Below are 23,642 nucleotides of genomic sequence, written 5' to 3'. Positions count from 1 at the left end.
AATCTTCAAGAGAACTTAAAAAAAGGCTTACTCTTACATTTAAAATATTTGTCCAGTAACAAAATAAGGTTAAATATATAATAAAAATCAGGTTTTCTCTATCATCTGTATATCATAGAATACACTTTTCAGATTTGCTATATTTTGTTTGCATGAAAACATCCTCCATCTGTAGAATACATAATCTATGTTAAAATGCAGCAAAGGCCACAGTGTTTTTTCCATTTAAGATAGACTAAGAGCTAATTGTGTCACAGCATTCCACAGGACAGTCAGAGGTGCAGAGACTTTTCATTCAGCCAATGCTTTGTCCTCTTCCCCCCCAACCATTTCTGCTGTACGTGCTTCTACTATCACCGGTCACTATTTCTGGTGTGGTGGTAAGGGAGCTCAGATAAAACAGGAATCTGTTATGTCGGTACTCTGTGAGCTTTAACAAAACACCAGGGATCTATGTATCCAACCTCTTTGTGAAGAACATATGCACTATTGGTCTGGATAACATCTTTACAGGCGGGTGTAAGTTATATAAAATGTTTTGTCAATTACCTTTTATTCTGTGTCCAATTTGTTGTTCTTTAAAGTACAGTGATCACCTTCTTGACTTTAACAGCATGTTTCCTATCCTCTATTAAATTGTTCTCAGATCAACCTCCAGTTCAAGCATGTCTCTCAAGGACTTCCTTGTGCCTCCTTCCAACCCTGCAACCCTGGAGGCAAAAGTTGATGACTTGCGTCTTAAAGTGGACCAGCTTCTTATCCGGAGCTCAGGAAGAGGTTGCCCCTTATGCGGGACCTGTGCCCAGCACAGCATGCTGCAGGAGGCCATGACCAGCCAGTTGTCAGCTCAAAGCAGACTCCTGGATTCTTTGGAAAGGAAAGTCCTGGAGATGAGAACAGCTCTGGAGGACCTGGCATGCGGTATGGAAAATAGAATGTATACTGGTTTTGTACTGTACCTTTATATTCTTAATGTATTTCTGACATTATAGTGAGATTATTAATTATAATGTGGAGGATTATGGAGGATTTTGCATGTATAGTTTTTGACAAAGCTCTTAACTAGATTTGTTGAATCTAAAACAAGATTAAATTAAAACATGGATCAATGCAATATTACAGTTGCAATGGTGCTGTTATACAGTGACTATATATCTATGCACTGTGATCTAATGTCACTGGCTAAATTTCAGCTGTGTATGCATTAGGTATGTTAATATAAACTTTGTGTTGTTTTTATTTTTCAATACAAAGGTCTAGACGACAGACCGTGTGAAAAAGTCTCTGTGCCTTTGGTGGCTTTACAAAGAAGGAAGTCACTGCCTGTCCGAACCTCTGCGGTAAGTAGACAAAATAACTTCCTGTTTTTGTATATTAATTATGTTTTTTTCAATTGGATGACATTCTTGTATTCCTAAATGTATAGCAAATATTTCAGTTCATGCCTTTGCCAGTAACTCATCACTTTACATTATCGTTTAACTGATATTCTTTTGGTTTGGTTCACATGATTGTAACCTGAATTTTTATCTACTGCATATTTATTACAGGAGGAAGTCTATGTTCGATTGGACACACAGAGAGAGTGTAAAATAGTGTCCCAAGTCCTTACCGTGGCCTCAGAGAAAGGTGACTACAATGATCAAACATTATGAGACTATTGCAGTCATTCAGTGGAGCCACAAGATTCCCTTCTTCAGATCTGTTGTGGTGAACATAAATCAGAGTGACAGGCTTGTTAGCATGTCAACTATTTATGCCTCATGTACAGCAGAATGACAGGATGACCCACAAATCACCTGACTAAAGAACAAACAATAAATGTATACTAAGACAGTACAAATGAAGAATGAGCAGTTTCGGTTTTGTAAGCATATATGTTAACATACATTGTACGTTTTATTTATGTATCTGTGTTTGTGCAGGCATATTACTAGAAGTAAATGAAAATAATGGAATGAGAAGAGAGGACCATCTAGCTGAAAAAGATTCCTCAGAGGTCAAAGTTCATCATGAAGTTAAATTACAAAACATAGGAGAAAAAGAAAAATCCATTGTAACCTCCAAATCATCACATAATCTGCAACAAACACAGAATATAATTAAAATGGAAAATAAGAATAATATCAAGACACATGTCGTTGCTCCTGTATCTATGGTGTCCCAGAGGTTGGTCGCTCTAGGGAGTCCCTTACCAAAGCCAGAAGTCCAAAACGAGAAGAAAGTTCCAACACCAAACAATAAAGTACCCAAGACGACAACAACTTCTGCTCCCGTGACGGCTTCGTCTGACAAAATCGTGTCGAAACATACTGGAACCAACAGTTCTCCTAAACTGACTTTACCAGATGTGTCAACAGCATCATCACCAAGCCATAATCCTTCCACAGCAAATCTGGTTCCTCCCAAACAGAGTTTTGGCACATCATCAGAAAATAAACCTACGACAAAAAAAGAAGAAGATTCAACACTGTTTCCACCAAGCCATAAACTACCAAAAACAAAGGGTTTAACTGTTACCACAGCGACAAAGGAAGCTTCTTTACTTAGACAAGTGCAGAGCTGTCCCAACTCTTTGCAAAGGTAAAGTGAGCAATTCATGCATTATCTGTCCGTGAATTCAAAGCATCCTTTTTTAACTTGATCACAGAATACGTAAATATATCAAATTCAACATTTCTCAGACATTAATGAAATGCAAATGTGTGATGTTGAACATTAGCTTTGTGCTGAAGGTCAGATTTGTTCGCTTACAATATGCATGCTTTTTGGAAGATTCTCAAAACTTGCTGGGATGGCTGTTTCTTATTTTTTGTATCTTAAACAGATTGCAGATTACTGCTGGTAAAAAAGATGCACCCCTCACATCACCTTTTCAAACGAGAGGGCCTGAATCATCTGAATCAAAGCATGTAGCAGGTGGAATACAGATTAAAGTAAGCCCAGCTGTAAACAAACCTCCAGCTCAGGCGAAAGTCAACAATCCCCCTAAAACCTGTCTTAAAGTTATAGGTAAATATCTGTCAGTCTGTTGACTGTCTGTGCATGTGTATGAAAATGCAATATATTAAAATGTACTATTCACATTAAATCATACACACACTAAATCACTGCCGATAGTATTGTAGAGGTGACAGCAAAGCCCTCAGCATAGCCTGACCTTAGAGATGTAAAGTATCTTAAATATGACTTGATGCATAGCCTGTGCTGTCATAAATGTAACTTGTACCACGTCTTTATCGAACATCTGAGATGATGTAGGGCGATACCACTAATGAAGATCATAATATATTCTGTATTTCTAACTCTTAAAGATGATGTTCCACCTCAGCCGGCATCTTTCTCTCACCGGTTTGTTGCATTAAAGTCAAACCCTCCACCTTGTGACACCTTCAGTATCCACACTAGAGAAGTTCTGGGAGGGTGAGATAAAAGCTCTCGTGACTTCTACTGAATTATAATTGAGTTCATTGAGTTAACAAACAGATCTTTGTACGTCTGTGTTGTTAGTGGCCGCTTTGGCAAGGTGCACAAATGTACAGAGAATAAGACTGGGATGAGGCTTGCTGCTAAGATTATCAATACAAGAAATGCCAAAGAAAGAGTAAGTACACCAGCATGTTTAAAAATGACGTTTGAAGTAGTATTTTATGAAGCACATGAATCACAAGAGGAAATCTTCGCAAAACACCTGCTTACAGCTTTTCTCACATGCTTTTTTGCAGGACATGGCACTGAATGAGATCCAGGTCATGAACCAGCTTAGCCACCCCAACATTCTTCAACTTTACGAAGCTTTTGAGGTCAAGAATCAAGTCGTGCTGATATTGGAGTTGTGAGTTATTTTATATTAAGCACACATGTTCTATCCAAGCAAAGAGTTTGCTGTGTAATATAAAATAAGATTAACCGTTTTATAATAGATAAAATTGCTTTTAGTTCATGAAAATGAAAAGCATCCTCTTGCAGTTCTTTGTGTAATAATTCAGACGCTTCTTCAAGGAGGTTATTCTGTATGTTTTATTCAGTGTGGAGGGCGGTGAGCTCTTTGAAAGAATCGTGGATGAGAGCTGCCCGCTGACTGAGGTGGATGCCATGGTCTTTGTGAAACAGATCTGTGAGGGAGTCCAGTACATGCATCAGATGTACGTCCTTCACCTGGACCTTAAGGTAATGCTCTTTTCTCTCATAGGCCTTAGAAAAATGGTATGATAGGGAAGGGCTTACACTGAAAACCTACGGTAACTGTTAATGCAATGAGGAATGTAAAAGATAATGTGTGTTATAAATAGGACTTGCTTGTCTGCGTCACAGAGAAATTTCAGGCAACAACTGTTGCTGTCATTGACATTTTGTTGTTGTTGTTGTTGTTACTGTAGACTTGATAAGATAAAAGAACTACAGAAGATAATATAAAGAAGGTTTGAATGAAAGCAACTTTGGATTAGACCTCCTGGCTCAGTGGAAAACGAATCCTGTGTAGAAGATAATGAATAATAAAATAATAATACATTTAAATTACAGCTCTCAATCAGTTTGTTGTATATTAAAATTAAAATAATAATTACTTTATTTTTATTTAAATCATATATATTATAAATTGTTATTTTCCAGTTTATGTAATTGAAACATTTTATGGTAATCAAATTACAGAAGATTAATCTATTTATCAATGTGATCATAACTGACATAACTGTTTCAAATTATTTATTTTTCAAATGATCATTGAGGGACATAAATAGGTCCCAATACCACCAAACAGATTTGACCGTTTCTTTCTTTTACATCTATATTTGTATTTAATTTAATTTTCAGCCAGAAAACATCCTTCTTGTCAATCACTCGAGCCACCAGGTGAAGATTATTGACTTCGGACTTGCCAGAAGGTAGATATATCTAAATACTGCTAGTGTCAGCCTGCATGTTTATTAGATCAAATCAAAATTAGTATTGCCATCAGTCCTTTTTTTGGCTGGCATGACATTTGCCTTACATATTGAGAGCATGACCGCTGTTTATTTCTGATTGTGTTGATCCTGTGACAATTCAAATATTAGCTGATGGTTATTTTTGATTGTTCCTCCATCTCTAGATACAAACCTAGAGAAAAGCTCAAGGTTTCTTTTGGAACACCTGAATTTTTGGCTCCAGAGGTGGTGAATTTTGATTTTGTCTCGTTCCCTACAGACATGTGGACTTTAGGCGTCATCACATATATGCTGTAAGTCATAATAAGCTGTGTAAACATGTATAATTCACAGGTAGAAATATTTATTTTAAGTTTTATAAATTATTGCATTCATAAAAGGAGAGGTGGCTGGCAATACCCATGTGATGCATAGTTTTGGATAGAAAGAAACAGCTCAAGCTCTTATGAAACAATAGAACTAATTTCTATGTTTGTTTGATGTTGTCAAAGGTTAGAACTGTAAAGGAGAAGAAAAAAACTCAAATTTTTGGCACTCAGTTGTCAATGTAAACACCTTGGGTCCAATACAAATTTCCCCTTTGGGGGACAACAAAGTGAATTTTGTTCAGAATTATTTTTGTCTTTCTAGGTTAAGTGGCCTTTCTCCTTTTCTGGGTGATGATGACAGCCAAACCCTCAACAATGTGCTCATGTGTAACTGGTGGGCACTTTTTATGTTTTTCATGTACACAACAAAGAGTTTATTACAGTAACAATTATTACAGAACACCGTTTTTAAATCTGGTGTCGCTTTGTAAAACAACGCCCCCTGTTGTATGTTCAGGTACTTCGATGAGGATGCTTTCGAGCATGTCTCTGCAGAGGCTCGAGACTTTGTGTCCAACCTGTTGATACGAGAGAGAAGGTGAGAATGAAGACATACATATGGAAAGAAATCCATTATAAACAGATAATTTCAAGTAGTCTCTGTTTGCACACAATAGATTGATAGAACTTGATGTCTCAGTGCTGTATATTTTTGTAATTCTCTTTATCTTTTGTGTAGTGGTCGTCTGAGTGCTACACAGTGTCTCAAGAATCCGTGGCTCAACAACATCTCAGAAAAAGCAAAGAGCAGCAACATAGTTCTCAAGTCTCAGGTTCTACTTAAGAAGTACATGGCCAGACGAATGTGGAAGGTGAAATACTGCGGAAAACATGATACAAACCATGATACATCCTGAATCTGATACACCACACTGCTAAACATTCTCTTCTCGTTTTTTATTTGCACAGAAAAACTACATAGCCATTGTTGCAGCCAACAGGTTTAAGAAGATTGGAAGTTCAGGTTCCCTAACTTCGCTTGCAATCTGACGGTGTTCGTCTTAGTACAGAAAACGTTTTTTCCTTTTGTAATATGCAGATCATTCTGTGACTTTGTCTATGTGCCATTTTAAACCATTCAACCACATTGATTAAACAGACTGATTATATTATGCACAAGCAAACTGTTACATTCAGCATATATTTATCTTTAGACACATACTGTATATATCTTATGCTTGTTGGCATGAGCGACACATTTATTTTGTTTTCAACATGTGAACTGTTTCAATTGTAATTCAAACAGAACGAACTGAGGGAGGATTCTTCTCAATTCTAATTTGTGTATCTCGTTTCCATTCCTCGCTTCCTTTCCTTGCATCTTAGCTCCACCCCTTCAGGATGCAAGGGAAGGGAGCAAGTAAAAGATGCGAGGACGGAGGAATGTAATAAAGTGAAATGTAATATCCTCATCCCCCATTAAATTGATTAGCATCAATTTAAAGCGTCGTCAGTTAATGATGACTGTACATTTTGCACATTGAAAAAATAGAAATGAAGTTAAATACATACTTTAGGAAGATGTCATAATTCCCACATCAATAAAATAATTTAAAGTCATGCTGCTTAAAACTAAGGTATATATTAAATACTTTTATAAATATGAACTTTATTAATAAATTAACATAATTAAAGATGTGACGGTGTGCAGGGGAGGAGAATAATACCCACATCGTATTAAGTCGATAAAACACTTCCGGAGAGGAAACATCTGTGTATCATTGCTCATAGAAAGCCTCCTCCTGGTGCAATAAGACAATTGAGATTTCCTTAAAGATGGCTGAGCTTGATCTGTTTCCAGGTAATAGGATGGAGGACAGAATTGACATTTCCCAATTTGGCATGTTTTAAATAAGGAAAAATACTCAATCTCAAATATTTTATTTTATCCATAGGTCGAAATGGAATTTAACACTTCCTGAAGTTACAGATTATGATGTCATCCGTGTGACTATAACACTGCAATTCACTGGAAACTCAGTCAGTAAGGAGTTGAATTCTGAGCAATGTTGATGGCTAAACTTTAACGCCCAGTTTTCATTCAACTTCTTTACTTGTGGTCAATGAGAATGAATAAATATTTTTTCTAAAATATCTGGAATAATTAAAGATTAATCTTGAATGTCACATGATGTTTACATGGGTGCAAAATGACAGAGGGATATTTCACTCAAAATGAAAATTCTATCGTCATCATTAACACACCCTCATTTCATTCCAAACCTCTATCACCTGTATTTCCACGCATAACACAATATATACCTCTCACCACTGACTTTCATTCTATGGACATTTCTCAAAATGTCTTTTATGTCTCACTGAAGAATGTCATATAGATTGTGGCTGATATGACTGTGGATGATACCACTTATTTTGGGGTGTACTATCCATTTGAATTGACTTTAGCAGGCCCTATTCCAAAATGACGTCATCACGGTAATTAAAACACAAGGATTTAGTCAAAACCAACAAACCGCGCCCACGGATCTGACTCGAAACACCAAGGATTTGGCGTACTAGTATGCTGAGCTGCAGTAAGGGAGGAGTACAGAAGGGAGGTACTAGACTTTTGAGACACCGCTGCGTCGATAGACAGCATCCACTTCTCGAAACTACAAGTTTCAACGACTAGACTTCAGCTCGAGGTAAGCGGTCCATTCCGCGTTTATATTTATAAAACAGTCGCCTCCGATGTAGATTTTAACGGATCTTTCTGAAGAAGTAGTCATCTAAAGTACGTACGAGATCAAAATAAACCGTTTAACACATGGTGAATACTTGCTCGCGTTTGAGTCAGTAATTTGTTTTGACTAGAAATCATCGAATTACACGCGGACTAATTTAGTTAAAAGGTAAATGGTCACGTTGTTTTGTTTCCTCCGCACTAGACTTCGTCAGACTTCGCTTTTTGAGAGGAAAGCGAGGCCTTCTGTTAAACGCGTACGCAGTTGAAAACACTTGTTTTTAAAACTCGTTAATCGTTTGTTTATTTAGGCTTAAAACACATGAATGCGGAAAAAGTCTTATCAAGTTGGGGCGGGGGTGTTGTGTAGGAGTACACGAAGGAAATAATCACCACCGTAAATTAGTGGGAGGGGGTTTACTGGAATTAGAAATAGAGTGTCGTCATAATCTAAAATATACATGTTTTTATTCTGATAATTTCTCTACAGGTACAGTAAAGCTACGTGGGGTTTTTACAGTTAATAATTAATGCATTAGGGTGATTTACCTTTGTAAAACAAAGAGGTCTCGTGATCTTAGTCATAAACACATGCGTTCAGACGGTTTTAGTCTTAGTTCCTTATTCCTGAGGTTATGTTAACAGTTAGGCTCGTAAATATGATCAGTTTCTTTTATTTCGTGTGTTTTCTTATACTTGTTTAAAGGGGATATTTAGGCATAGTTATTCATTAACTATACATTTATTTGAGCTGTTATATACGACCTATATATTGTTCATTTGTTTAACCTTTCAAATATTAAGGGCAGGGGGTTTGGTGGCTTCGTTTATTTATTTCCTCTTGTATGTTGTTTTCAGAATCGAATAAAAAGCACCATGGCTGTAGAAGGGGGGGCAAAGTGCGTCAAGTACTTGGTGTTTTTCTTTAACTTCATTTTCTGGGTGAGTAAGCATTCATTTCATATATCAGCGAGCATGTGATTAGCCTGCTGATCCATTTCCTTGTGTTGTCATCATTGGCTTATTGCTCATTTTCCGGAGACGTTATTGTGAAATATAAAAAGAAATGCAATGCTTTTTTAACCCTTCTTTACACTTTAAACTGCACTACACTTAGCTCGGTTTAGCGACTGTGATTGAGTCAAAAAGAGACACATTGTGCAAGCCCGTAGGCATGAGGGGTTCGGGTGGTCCGAACGAACCCCCCCTCACTGCCAAAGGTCCAGAAAAATTGTCATCTTCAACAGAAAAGTGGATTGCGCTGATACTGTCGAGAAGTCAATCAATCTGATGACAATTTCAAGTGTCACACTTTCAACAAACCGGAATTGACAGAGGAAGTTTATACGAAGCGTTATGCTACAGCTGAACCTGATCTAAACCACGTTAGTTTTGTCAACTCAACTTAGGTCTGCAACTCCGTGTTTGTTCACCTTGCTTCGTGATACAGGCCCCATGTTTGGTTGGGAATGTTATGCTGCCAAAGATGTGTTATTGCCCACGAGCATGTACTTGTATAGGACTTAGTTGATGCATTACATACTAACTGTAAGATACAAACCTATCAACATTAATACGCTATGTTTATAAAGTACAATTGCTATTGTGTTGTTAAATAAGCTAAATTGCATAGTTGGTTTTGTTTACAACACTTGTTGAGGATTAGACACAGACTTTCATTTTAGGCTAAAGACACTTAGAGCTCAGTCAAGCTTGTTAGTTTAATAACGCACAGCAGCATCTCTGCTCTGTTGTGCTCTTGAACTATGTCTTCACTAGAAGCCGGTTTAACATGTAACTCAAGTATTTAGTGGTATATTTCCTAATAAACAGTTTTGCATTCACATAGCTCTTCGGATTTACTGAGGAAACAATCCATTGAATTGAAAACCTCAAAACCTCAACTTTTCATAGCAATATTTAGCATCGATTATTTTAGTATTCTACTGATTTTTCCATCGGGTTTTCGTATAATATGTACTTTCTCTTTATTGAAAAGCAATACTAAATATACAAGAGAAAATAAGACAGGTCTCATAAAATGAATACTAATTTGTTTCCTTTTTAGAAAAAATACTTTTTTATTGTGGAAATTGCATACATTAATATCTATGAAAACTTAATCCATTTAATACATTCCATTGCCATATCACATTCAAAATGCAACATAATACAAATGTATAGGAAACATTAATACAAATTGAAATAATAATTTTAAAGGTAAACAACTAACTTCACCTTATGCATGATGCATTTAGTTGATCTAAATTGGCTTTATATTGCATTATGCGTTTAGCATATTTAACTGTGCAGTTAATTAACTCAGACACGCAGAACAGACAGATGGCATGTGTAAATAACAGGATTCGGCATTCACTAGTCCGCATCTAGTGAGACTTGGGAGCCCTGTTACATGTACAGAGTTTAGCGGGCTGTGCGTTAGCAATAGTGGTCTGTGGGGAAACGCAGTGCTCCGTGTGTACTGTAGTTTAATGGAGCTTCAATTTTTATTGCCTGGATTATTTTTTGTATTCGAGTTACTTGAGGAATCGTTTCAGCTCTAGTAATATTGTCCATTTACTCGTAGTGGCTGACCGGATGTTTTTTCAAACGGCCTACTCTATTGTGGCAAAGCTTACTTTCACACATCTGCACTTCCTACAGTTCCTGTGATTACATTATCATTCTAAAACATACTACCATGAGACATTTCGTGTACGGATTTAAGCAGATATTGAGCAACAGGGGTTGTTCCTGACATAAAGCGATATCAGTAAGCAGCTTTAATTTTTTAACTTTTTCGGTTTTTGATCAACATGATGTGACATGAAAGAACTTCAAAAAAGTTTTGTGAACAAATTTGCGTGTGAAAAAGAGTCGAGTGTTTGTTTCTTACATTTCTCTGTAAAATAGAAAATAGATTAAGTTCAGCCTCAGTCATGTGACTGACGTTACTTTTTATGATGGCATCATGTGACTTTTCTTTCTGAGTATTGTGCTAAAGGTCAGCTGGAATAGTCGATGATTTAATACTTAATGACTCATTGTTCATGTCATTACTTGTTCCTTTACCTCATGCAGTGAAAGACCAGTCGAATGCATTTCTATGTACCAAAGTGTCCATTTCACTTGGCAAAGAATGACAACAGGATTCTCTTTTTTCAACTTCCTGTATTATTACGGGTACTTATCGCCTGGTTCCACTGATAACCCTAAAATATAAATTCTGGTGTTACTCTGATGTAATCATAAAAGTAGTTTAGTGCTGTCGACTGGCATCCGCTTGTGTGCACTGCAACGCACGTACATCCTGAATATATTGTGAACATCCTCTACAGCTGCTATACTACATATGTGTTCTTTACTGTTATTTTATTAGAAACGTTTGCACAGTACTTTATCTCTGCGATAATGGTGATGCGGAACTACTCAGCTGAACGGCGTGTTTGCTTATACAAACTTTATAAAGGATTATGAGCTTTGAGCAGGCTCTGAGAGCCAACGCCATTAGCAAATGTCTGTACTGAATGTTATTATGAATTTTACGGAAAGCTCTGAAGTAGTATAAACTAATATAACAAGCAAAGCATATGTTCATACCTGTGGTCTTTATTCATAATAAATATCATGGTTTGAGATTAAAAGGTCTTTACAAAGTGGCCTGACATGATGCTACAAAACAAGATTCTCATTATATTTATCATAATTGTTAAATGTTCCTTCATTTGTAAGTCGCTCTGGGTAAAAGCTTCTCCCACTTTATTGGTACAAAAATAATGTATACTAAAGCATTTCCTTTCTCCTAGATTGCTTTTTTGCATTTTTATAAAATACCATTGGTTCTGGACTGGTTTATGTATTACTAAAAAGTAATTGCTTCAATCAAAAACTTGTTTATGAGACTGAATATGTTACTCATTAAAATCTTAGTTTGACATTTATCGTTGTTTGTACTGTCAATGTGAGGTTCACACCGAGGACTCTGTATAACAAGAACTAGTCTTGAAGGGTCTGTTGTTTCTTGTTCTGACTTTCCTTTGATTCTGTTTCCTTGTCTTCTGTCAATAGATATGTGGCCTAGCCTTAATAGTTCTGGGTGTAATAGCCCAAGTTACTCTGCACAACACAGCGGTCCTTAAAGGATCTTCTGCTGCAGCCATGGTGCTAATCGTGGTGGGGGTCATCATCTTTTTCATCGCCTTCTTTGGCTGCTGTGGGGCCCTGAAGGAGAATCACTGCATGGTCACAACGGTAAGGATTTTTTACTTCTCATGTGCACTAATGTATAGATTGTTTTTTTCGCAACTGTTTTCCCCCACAAGTTTTCTGCAACTAGTGAAATTGGCCCTCATGTTGTGGACCAACAGGGTTTTTGTTTATGCATTGGCTTTGCACTAACACTGCAGCTGATCAACAAATGTCAGACCGGTTTTACCAGATTATTTGTTAGCCTGATAATGTGACAGTTTAAATATCTGCATTGTTGAATGAAATTGACACAAACAGTAGGAAGAACGTTGACTAATAATGTGCCATTGTCTGGCTAGATTGTAATTGTAGTTCACAAGCTCTGAAAAAGATTCTATTCAGATTTGATAAGATCACTGTTTTTGTTACTTCTAAATTAAAAGATGGTATGTCTTGACTTATGTATTTGTTTTCTCCTAGTTTGCTGTTTTTCTCTCTCTCATAATCATTATTGAAATTGGGGGCGCTATTGGTGCATATGTCTACCGTGGAAAAGTGAGTATTTCCCTACTCACTAGATCCCGTACTGATCTCACCAGCTGTTTTTAACAATAGAATGTGTCCCATGAAGCAGGTCTCATAAGAGTGTAATGAATATGACATTAAATCAGCTTACTGGCTGTTCTTAAAAATTATTGTAAACAACCCTACTCTCATCTGCACACTGCACTTAAAGGAATTTTTCACTTTCAACATACATTTTCATGATAACTTACTCATTCCTGTTGCCATCCAAGATGGATATTACTATTTTTCTTTAGTCAAAAAGAAATTAAGATTTTTGATGAAAACATTCCTTGATTATTCTCCATATAGTGGACTTCAATGGACTCCAAATGGCTGAAGGTCAAAATTACAGTTTCAGTGCAGCTTTGAAGGGTTTTAAACGATACCAGACGGTGAATCTAGCGAAACGATTGGTCATCTTCAAAAAAAAAATCTATATGCTTTATAAACCTTGCTCTGTTCTGCGATGCGCGATCACGACTTCACGTAATACGTAATTACGTTGAAAAGGTCACGCTTGACGTAGTCAGAGGCAGTACTGAGTCAGTGTTTACAAATAAGGAGAAAGAGGACCATTCAAAAGTTGTTGAGGAGTTGTTGTTGAAAGTGAACAATTCCTTTAATGACTATTATATTAACCAATTTCTCCTTTAAAATGTTCTCACAATAATCTCTGTTCTGTTCTGTAGCTGAATGATCTGGTGAGCGAGGAATTTGAAAGAATGATCAAGGAATATAATACCACAGAGAGTGCCAGGAAAGCCATTGATGAAATACAGAGTGAGGTTGGTCAACCATTAATAGTGGCAGCATCACATTTACATTAATGCATTTGGCAGACACTTTTATCCAAAGCGACTTCTATTGCATTGTACTATACATATACGCATCTCCATACCAGAGAAAGAGTTACCTGATCACTTTCGGTATTCTGAACATAAATTGGATCATGCATGGATTATGAGTATTTCCAGGCTTGTTTGCTTACTGACGTCTTTTGACAATAAGATGACATCCTGCAGTTATTCATCTTAAGTGCAGTTTAGTTTCTTTTCTATGCTTCAGTTTTTTTATTATACTCATAACCTGGAACACAGATGTTAGGGAATACAATAATCACATCATACTTTTCTAGAAGAACTTTGTAATTGTTGTCTTTGTCCAATCAATAAAACAATGTTGGTTTTTAAATCATAAACCAGTGAACCTATATTAGAAGGTTGACTTTCTTTTCTTCTAGTTTATGTGCTGTGGAGCAAACTCCTCTGATGACTGGTTGAACTTCAAGACAAGTCACAATTCGGTCCCAGACTCCTGCTGTAAAAACGTGACTCAAAATTGTGGTATTGGAGAAATTCACAATGACAAAATCATCTACACAAAGGTAAGAATCTTTTAGGAAATTATGTAATATGCTTTAAAGAATTGTTATCAGGCTTTTGGATTATGTAGCATTGTTTTATTGGAGAGGGTATGTGGTGTGCACAGTGCAGTAAGATGTTTGTATTTGTTTTATACAGGGTTGTCAGCCTGTTATAGTGGACCATCTCAAGAAAAGTGTTCTGTGGGTTGGTGTGGGTGCTCTGGTTATTGCATTTGTGCAGGTAAGATGACATCCTTTTTCCTTTTATATTTATAGTACTGCACAAAGTCTGATGTTTTTCAGATGTTAGCTTTATTATTCAAACACTGAATTTGTTGTTCTAGATTACGGGCATCGTGTTGGCATGCATTCTGATGAGGGCCATTCGCAGTGGCTATGAAGTCATGTGATTGCTTCAAGTCACAACATTTTAACCCAAACCTGGGAAGAGGGACAAACTTGTCACTTACAGCACTTAGGAGACCATACAGATGTTTTCTTCTTCTTTTTTAAGATTGCAGATATTTCCCCCTCTTGCTGTATAATTTAACAATGCACATTTTCACAACACAGCATAAATGTGTTTCTGTGACTGATCTAATAGATTGTTCCACTGTTGACTCCACTCAGTTAGTGTTTCTTTAGTTATTGTTTTTGACGTGATGTTTACCTTTTTATCATCACGCTGACGCCACTTTCCTTTTGGGTTAAAGGAAAATTCTTGTACTTTTAAACAAATTCGTATTATATTACCAATTTTATGCATTTTTAATTTTGACACATCTAATGTGAAACAAACAATAAAACCTTTGAACCATGTTTGTTCTTTTTTTCACATGAAGTTGTAAAGATTCTTATAAAATGAAGGGTTCACATTAGACAACATTAAGTGAAGTCTTTTAATAGAAGTCAGTTCAGACCTTCTCATACTGCATTGTCTATTAACATTTCACCGAACAAAACCAAACAGCAGGGTATCTTGATATAAAACACATAACCTCAAGATTGCTGCACTATTGACAACATAAAAACATAACAGCATGTATTGCACCTTCTATGCATTGGTGTTTTTAAATGTAAAGGCACCTGTGAAAGGCTGAATGAAAAGGTTTAAAGACCATTTTTCTTGGTCTTACCCCAAGATCCAAAGCTTGTATTATAGTGTCAGCGACTTAACTGCAGTGCTTTAACCATCAGCACACAACAGACAGATTATTTGTCCAACTAAAAAGAAGATTTGTGTAGTTTGAAATTCTCAAAAATAAATACATAAACTTAAAATGTGTATATAAAAAATTTAAATGTGTATATGCTATGTTACAGAATTCAGCTTTGTAATAAAATAATAAACCTTATCTGCAGTATCTCTTTACAGACTATGTATTCCTTCATCTAGTTTTCTTAAACATCTGATAGACTGAAAACTTGTGGGATCAAACTAATTTTAACTACCGAGGGTAAGTACAAACATGAAAATGGCTTGGACAAATCACTCTGGACAATCTTTAGTGAAATAGGTCAATAAATGTCTCAAGATAAAACCAACGAGTTCCAATAAGATATGACAGACATATCACATTATATGTGATTGTAACCTCTCACTGCGATGCACTTTTGGTATTATTACACTCCCCCAGCATAGAACAAATTAAATACCTTCAGAAATGGTATTATTTAAATTACCTCACTAAAGTAAACTGAAAATGTGTTAAAAAATGAGACTGCGACATTTATGAATACAAGTCACAGAAACAGAAATATTCCTCCAATTACAGAAGTAACAGATGATGAAACTTGTGCTCATTGGAGAGTCTTGTTCCCCTGGAATTTGCCCTCAGGTTGGTTTTTGTTGTTTCACAAGTCAGTGGTGAGCGTTGGGTAGAGAAGTCATCTGGTTAGTGACGTGGGTGTTTTGGAAAGTTTACAGTAAGCAATACCATACTGTGCAGATAAAGGGAGGTCTCTGATTCTGAACAAAAGGAAAACACAATGCCACATTGAATGTGCAACACCGAATTACTGTCATGTCAAAAGTTTAGTCTTTCAACACATTTAAATATTAAATACATAAGATAAAAATTTAATACAAAAGCATTTCAAAAAGTATTTTCGGTGCTGCATACCTTTGAGGTGTGTGGAGAACTGTAGCCATTGTGAAAGCCATTCGCGAGACTGTTCGGGACTCAGATGGTCTGGATTCAACCCTCTCACAAAGCATGCCTGGATGAAATGTTATAAACATGAGAAAATATCCCTCAAAACCACAAAATAAAAAGGCAAGAAGGTATTGGATAGAAAGTGTTATAAGAGTGACCTCTGACCTCTCTGAGCTCGGCATCATTTAACTGGTGCAAACCTAACCGAACAATGGCACGGTCGAGCTGCATGAGTTCTAAAGCGTGTTTATTCAAGCGCCGACCAACCCAGATGGCAGGAAGGCGGGGCGTCAGGAAGAGCAACGGACAAAGTTGTCGCTGGAAAACACAGGTAAAAGACGTAAATGTGCAACAAGACAGTCTTGTAGTTTTCTTTTTATACCTTCCACCGTACTCCAAAAACCATAAAGATGTCAGCAAACTTACTTGCAATGCACTTCTTTTCTAATCGGCTAATCAATTTGACATTACAAAACATTTAAAAAGAAAATGAACAAATGGAACATGCAGGACAAATGGACCCTCACCATTTGGTCTGCATACATTCTCCTGATACCTAAAGGTGGTCCAGAGAACAACGTTCGGACTGCATGAACATCAGACACCACAGGATGGGCTCCATTCCGGACCTGGAGATGTATATATGTATATATACCCAAATGTATATTTTAATAGCCTAGTAAAGTAAAATCTTTTGTACAGAATCTAAAACGCAGTACAACACTGTCAAAAAGGGCATCCTCTCTCACCTTACTGCAGAGCTCCATGAGTCGGCTTTTAAGACGGCTGTCTTGAACAGAAGGTGCTGAGCTCTCCAGTCCCTTGACTATAGCCAAGTGATGCTGTGCTCTATGACTATGATATATTCCCTGAAACTCCACCAGCTGCTGTGGGGTCCAGAAGTGCCGGATGAGGAGCTGGCGAGGATAAAGGTACCTGTTGATAAAGGAAGAGCAGCAAAGGGGTGAAACGAATACATGTATTAAAACAGATAAGACTTTAAAAAGAAGAAAAAAGCACTGAATTGAATTATGAATACTCACATGAGGAAAAATACCAAATAGTTGGCAAAAGGAGGAATCGACAGGATGGCCAGGGGAAGGGCTTTTATTAAGTCTCTCCGAAACTGAAAGCAACAGACATATTACAATTATTTCAGACGTATCGGTCCATGTTATGTTTTTCTCAAAAATTCTTCCCACCTCTCTGAGTTTCTCCAACTCACGGTAAGGCAGATTCTCATAACCTATGTTGTTGGTGAGCACCCGGGTCTGGATTCTTCTTATTTCTTTGGCATCTTGAAACAGCAGCCGAAACCCTTTATGCAACAACATCAAAATCAAAACCCGAATGACACACATTATACTTCTCTGAGGTATATAAGTCCAGATCTACCTTTCATAAAGGTGTGATAGAGGACATAAAAACGAGGAAAGCGCCGCTGCAGGAATCTCTCGTACTTCTCACTGGCCCACTTGAGCCTGGACACAATGCTTCGACCAACCCCGTGCCTCGCTTGGGAAGGTGAGTATTGCCTTACAAACCACAAACTACAAGACACACATACAAATAGACACAGACAAACAGTAATTCATTATGACATATGCTATGTCCATTGCAGAACATGTTTTGCATTTCCTGTTCACTATAAACAATCGATCATTCCTAACGTATTATAAACAATACCTCGATTGTCTGGACGTCAATCTAGGTGTGTAGAGACTTATTTTGACCCCGACAGGCCGTTGTCCATATAGTAAGATCACGGAAGCCCCGGTGCACAAACCCCTACAGGACAGCGCCATCTTGAACGGAGCAGCTGACAGCTCTTTGTGGGCGTGTCTTCTAGAAAAGAGGCTGCGCAACGCTGCGCAGACCCATCGGGAACGCGGGTCCTGATTGGCTGCTGACATTGCGTTTTGTTGACCTTTCAACAATTATAATTTGTGCTCATTTCAACAAAATGTCTTCAAATTGATATGACAGCATGTACGGATAGTATCGGATTATTTCACATATTATTAAAGATAATGTACATTAATCTGTCAGTATTTTTACTTTGTTCGTCAATCCATTTGTGTGTAAAAATGTAAACGCGTTCCTCAACCGAAACATCAAATAAGATAATAAGACATAATAAGAGACATTTGTTAAAAAGAGTTATTAAAACGTAGTGCTGGCAGAGCAGTTGTAAAACAGAGTTGCGACACTCGCATAGACGTCCGTTGGAAGAATGGAATGCGGAAGAAACTCGTGTCATGGAGGGCTCTCCAAACATTGCATTGAATCCCATTCATGTCACTGTTTCCAAAATACATTAGCAGGTAATTTGATAAAATACGTCACTGTAAAAGTGGTGTTTTATTATAAGGATGTTTTTAAAACAAAATAAAATGGCTTTTCTGTGTGCCTATATTAGGGTGGCCATTTCCATAACACCAAAAAGGAGGACACTTTGCGGCATTTAGTGAGGCAAGAATAACTGCATCTGGTGTACTCGCAAATATAATAAAATTTTGTCTATCATATCTATGGTATCATGATACAGTGATTCTGAAATAGACTACTCTATTCATTGCCAGACAATTTGATCAACAACATATCTTGATGTAGACCTATGTGTAACAGAAGAGGCAAAAAAGTGTTTGTTAACAGTATTTGTATTTATTCAAGACACTCCTGTATGACTGGTGATGCTTAACTGCATGATAGACTTTACAAAGCTCTGCAGCGCAGATTTTGTCATCCTGAGGTGATGTTGCCTCTCGAAAATAAGACCTAAGGGAAGACGTACCAGCAGCTTGTCGGTTACCTTTATGTTTTTCAGTGCTGGCATGTCGGTCAATGGCGGCTTTCCCTTTACATCTAACGTCCACTTCACAGCGACATAGTGTGCAAAATTCATGGAAAGCATCTCTACTGCTTTTTGATATGAATTCGTGGTCTTTTGTCCATTCCGGATTAAATGGCTTAAAATACGTCCGGCCACCCTAGCCTGTATTAGAAAAATAGTACGTCTTCCTTTAGGTCTTAATTTCGAGAGGCAACATCACATCAGGATGACAAAATCTGCGCTGCAGAGCTTTGTAAGTCTATCATGAGGTCAAGCATCACCAGTCATACAGGAGTGTCTTGAATAAATACTGTTAACAAACACTTTTTTGCCTCTTCTGTTACACATAGGCCTACATCAAGATATGTTGTTGATCAAATTGTCTGGCAATGAATAGAGTAGTCTATTTCAAAATCACTGTATCATGATCCCATCGATATGATAGACAAAATTGTATTATATTTGCGAGTAGACAAAATTGTATTATATTTGCGAGTAGACAAAATTTTATTATATTTGCGAGTACACCAGATGCAGTTATTCTTGCTTCACTAAATGCTGCAAAGTGTCCTCCTTTTTGGTGTTATGGAAATGGCCACCCTAGTGTCTGTATGTGTGGTTAAAGACTTCTCATTACATAAAATGTTATCTACCCTCTCCCTGTGTAAATGATATAATAAAAATCTCCAACCTCCTGTTTGTCTTGTTAATGTTTCTGCGTTCGTCGTGGCGCATTTACTTGCTATCAAAATTGTTTTGTGAATGTCTTAACATAATTTAACATTGGTATGTACTTATGATCATAGAAGCATAAGAAACAGACGAATGCATGCATACTGTTAATATATTGCACATTATGCATCCTTCCTAGTCAAGTTAAACGCACAAAACTGATTAATACTGTCTCTCGAACACTCATCAGACAACCTGTTAAAATTTAATATATAAAATGTAGTAATGGTGCATATATTGTGTTGGTATTTAGTAAACCACTGTCTCTCCCATTCAAACAGACAGACGGTTTTGGAACTCCATTTAGCATCTTTAAGTGTGTCGCAACTCTGTTGGTGCTGGATGCACGAGTCCAAATGGGTAACACGTGATGGCCATTCCAGCACATCGTCAGTTGATTGATGACCTTTGTTGAAGCAAGCGCCGTACCGCAAGTTACAAAAAGACAAGTTGTAAGTCCTCCATACGAAATCATGCTGTCGATTCTAATGCAAACATATAAGTTAGTCAGTTACAGATACAATGTTTTAGTTTAAAGCGTAAACTGTTTTGCACGCGTGAGCATTCGCCTCACCTTCTAGTTTTTAAGCAAAAGCTTTTTTAACTATCAGAGTTAAGGATTTTATGCATTTTAGTATTTTAATTTGGGCCTCGTTTATTCACATAGTCGACGGAATACGCAAGCGATATAAAAACGAAAAATGAACACTATTAGATACGGTACTAGCGTGGGACCCTCAGGAGTGAATGCCGCCGGTGCACCCCACACCTGGGAGGACGAGCCTGGTAAGCTGACCATCCTTATTACTACGAGGGCCAACAACTTATTTGGTTTTGTAGATACACGACTGTGTAGTGTGCCGCATTGATGGCGGCTCTTGTCCGTGTCCACGTGTGGTTTAGAAACGGATGATGCGGACCCCAACAGAATCGTGCAGTGCCCGTATGATAAAAACCACCAGATCAGAGCATCTCGCTTCCCCTATCACGTTCTCAAGTGCAGGAAGGTGGGTTATTCAAACATCTGTCTTTAGTTTAAACAAGACCCTTCCACAGTAGGCCTGTTTGTTCCAAAGACGTCGGTCTGTTTCAGAATCACCCCAAACTGGCCAGTGAACTGAAGACATGCCCCTTCAATGCCAGGCACTTGATTCCCAAGCACGAGTTGTCCCACCATGTAGCGAACTGTGAGGACAAAAAGCTCCTCAATTCTGAAGGTTTGTATTCCTGGCATCATCCTCAGGTTGCCTTTTTTGCAATTCCATGTGCAAAAGATTTAAACAATTCTATTCCTTTATTGAAGTTTTGTTTCTTTTAAGGACATGTTGAGATCCTAGATAAGTTCCAGGTTCCCCTTAACTCCTGGACCAACCCCTCGCCCAGTGAGGACTGGGAAACAGGTCTGTGACCTGTTAACTGTGTGCAGTCTTTTTTTTGTTTGTTTATTTTTCTAACAAGCAGAATGTTTAATTTGTCTAATCTATGTGTGGTCTTATGCATTGCCACCTTACTGCCTTATTTAGTTTGTTTGACTTCTGCTTGTTTGGTTAGATTTGATGAATAAAATCTTTCTTTCTGGCTGTATTTCCCTATTGGGCTGTTTGCAGAGACCGATGATTCGGCAGATTTATTTGTTTGGGGTAAAGCCAACAATCACCTATCATCAATCCAAAACAAGTGAGTAGGGCACTGTACTCCGTCAGAACATCAAGTGTAAATCAATGGCAATCTGATACAAATGTTCCTCTTCACAGAAATCAGTTGTTGCATATTCTGATTTTGTGTTTGTCCTTAATTTGGTTCAATTGTGTAACCAGAACACCTTTACACATTTGTTCATGCATTTGGCAGATTCTTTTATCCAAAGCGATGTACATTTTAATGGTGGGAGTGTTCCCTAATAATCAAACCCTCAACCTTGCGCTGCTATTTCAGTGCTCAACCTAATGAGCTACAGGAACACTAGAATGACACTGATCTGGCCTAATTGCTTTTCTTGGATTAAAGTGACCGATCATGTGTCGTGACTTGCTTTTATATAGACTTTCACTCTTTTGTTAGGCCTGAACCGACGTCTTCGACCAGTTCTACAATCAGTTCAGCCGATGGAGTTCGGGCACCGCGAACTCTACCTTGGCATCTGTGTAAGCATTTTCAACCATTTAAATAATGCATTTTTAGATGGGTGCAGATGTACCTCTAGAGGGCAGTATCACTCCTAGCTGAATAAGTGTTGCAGTGTTATGTAGGGCTGTTTGTTGCATAGTGTGCGATTTATTATGGGTATGAAATGTTACTAGCATTTGTTCCATTGGGAACATGCAAATTGTCTTTGCAAGATTGGTTAAATCAAAATATGGACATCAATGACTTGCCAGAGTGTGTGTGACATTTCTCATGGCTGTTTTTTCTCTTTAAAACAAAGGACGTGTCCCCTCTGGATGAATATCCCTGCTCAAGTGCTTGTTTATTTGAATACCTCATGCCTTGTGTAATTTCCTGTCTAACTTGTTTAAACCATACCTCTTTTAAAATTTGCTTTTAATTTAGCATAGCTGTGGAATTTATATTTCTTTCTCTAGCAATTATTTTAACCTGCAGTCCTTAAATCCTACAAATATGCTAACGAAAGTTACTCCGACTTAAACTCAAGAATTTTTAAAAGGGAGAACTCTGTGTTACGGCTACTGGGCTTTCTTTAATCTTAACCTGTTTTGATTCAATAAAGGTTTCTTGAAGTTATAGGATGCTTTGGTTAAACTTGTATATGTTTTGGTTGATTTGTTGACTCTTTGCAGCATCTGATCTATGTACTTAACACATTTAGCTTTGACAATGTGTGGGAAATGTAAAGGGATGCACCCAAAATAAGGATTCTGTCATTTACTCACCTTGTCCTTTCCAACCGGTAAAGCTTTTGCAACATTGGCCCCATTGACTTGCATTGATTTTGTGTCCATACAATAGAAGACAATGGGGACCAACAGATGTTTAATTACTTGCATTCTTCAAGATATATTTTGTTATATCAAAAGATTTACAACTACAGGAGGGTGCGTGACAGAATTTTCATCTTGGGTGACCTATCCTTTAAGCAGTCCTGGTTAAGCGTTAATAAATTTCAACAACTTGTAATCTCTAGACTTTTTCTTTGTGCATGTTCTTAAATGGTACTGGGTTTTTATGCTGGATCTAACTTTATATTTTGAACGCATGAGATTGTATACAACTGCAGCTGTAAAATAAGAGACTAAAGTTTAGATATTTCACTTCAAAAGCATTTCTAGATAAATTTGTCATTCTGCACAGTGTTTCTTTGAATTTCAACAAAACCAAATCTCAGTAATGACAGTCATCCCACAGCAATGTGTAAGACTGACATCATTAGATGCGTGATAAAATCAAGGTCATTCAATTGAAAACTGAAACATTTTTATTTGGGTGAAGAGTTCTTAGTAGTTCACAGAATAGCGTATGTTTTACTGAAACAGACCCATAAAAGGTAAAAATCAGAAAAATGGTCTCTGCAATACAGTTTTTAATTGTTTCGTATGAATATTCTGTTCTTTGTTACTGTGCTTTAAGTCCTGGAGATGAGGGGCTGCATAACTTCCTGTCTGTGTAAATATGAAACTTGAGTTACAATGGCAGTGCCATGGGTCTGCCCCTTCAGCCTCATCTCCTCTGCCTCATTTAACCCACACAGACAGCTGGTCACACCAGCTTCTCCCTATTGGGTGCACTGAAAACATGACATTTGTGTGAATGACAGGGTCTCTGTGTGTGCTTGCTTTATGCAGGGCTGCTTGCTGATCCCCTTTAAG

General features: G+C 37.4%; 4 protein-coding genes across 4 annotated transcripts; 3 read left to right on the top strand and 1 right to left on the bottom strand.

Annotated features, from left to right (window-relative positions):
* The first annotated feature begins 331 nt into the window (after positions 1–331).
* On the top strand, positions 332–6,732 carry mylk2 (myosin light chain kinase 2). Its single transcript, XM_079478472.1, has 16 exons — positions 332–519; positions 647–921; positions 1,255–1,340; positions 1,551–1,629; positions 1,926–2,583; positions 2,828–3,012; positions 3,315–3,423; positions 3,511–3,604; positions 3,726–3,835; positions 4,029–4,170; positions 4,816–4,886; positions 5,093–5,221; positions 5,559–5,630; positions 5,754–5,834; positions 5,976–6,108; positions 6,206–6,732. The coding sequence occupies exons 2-16, from the start codon at positions 666–668 to the stop codon at positions 6,284–6,286; spliced, it is 2,286 nt and encodes a 761-aa protein (XP_079334598.1). The 5' UTR covers positions 332–519; positions 647–665; the 3' UTR covers positions 6,287–6,732.
* Positions 6,733–7,581: 849 nt separating this feature from the next.
* cd63 (CD63 molecule) lies at positions 7,582–14,916 on the top strand. Its single transcript, XM_079478629.1, has 8 exons — positions 7,582–7,941; positions 8,838–8,921; positions 12,048–12,230; positions 12,648–12,722; positions 13,424–13,519; positions 13,975–14,118; positions 14,255–14,338; positions 14,442–14,916. The coding sequence occupies exons 2-8, from the start codon at positions 8,856–8,858 to the stop codon at positions 14,505–14,507; spliced, it is 714 nt and encodes a 237-aa protein (XP_079334755.1). The 5' UTR covers positions 7,582–7,941; positions 8,838–8,855; the 3' UTR covers positions 14,508–14,916.
* On the bottom strand, positions 14,904–18,095 carry letmd1 (LETM1 domain containing 1). The gene is made up of 9 exons (XM_079478628.1): positions 17,940–18,095; positions 17,649–17,803; positions 17,456–17,571; positions 17,297–17,379; positions 17,003–17,189; positions 16,781–16,882; positions 16,419–16,571; positions 16,221–16,317; positions 14,904–16,066 (listed from the first exon to the last, which is right to left on the bottom strand). The coding sequence occupies exons 1-9, from the start codon at positions 18,056–18,058 to the stop codon at positions 15,993–15,995; spliced, it is 1,086 nt and encodes a 361-aa protein (XP_079334754.1). The 5' UTR covers positions 18,059–18,095; the 3' UTR covers positions 14,904–15,992.
* A 2,000-nt stretch (positions 18,096–20,095) lies between these two features.
* gtsf1 (gametocyte specific factor 1) lies at positions 20,096–23,123 on the top strand. The gene is made up of 8 exons (XM_079478626.1): positions 20,096–20,270; positions 20,486–20,604; positions 20,722–20,825; positions 20,912–21,035; positions 21,138–21,218; positions 21,426–21,495; positions 21,880–21,962; positions 22,244–23,123. Coding segments are annotated over exons 2-8 (549 nt in total). The 5' UTR covers positions 20,096–20,270; positions 20,486–20,519; the 3' UTR covers positions 22,246–23,123.
* Positions 23,124–23,642: the final 519 nt, after the last annotated feature.

This window comes from Barbatula barbatula (genome assembly GCF_947034865.1).
Source record: "Barbatula barbatula genome assembly, chromosome: 17".
NCBI lineage: Eukaryota > Metazoa > Chordata > Actinopteri > Cypriniformes > Nemacheilidae > Barbatula > Barbatula barbatula.
The sequence above is the reverse complement of the archived record's forward strand: the minus strand, read 5'-3'. Positions and strand labels throughout refer to the sequence as shown.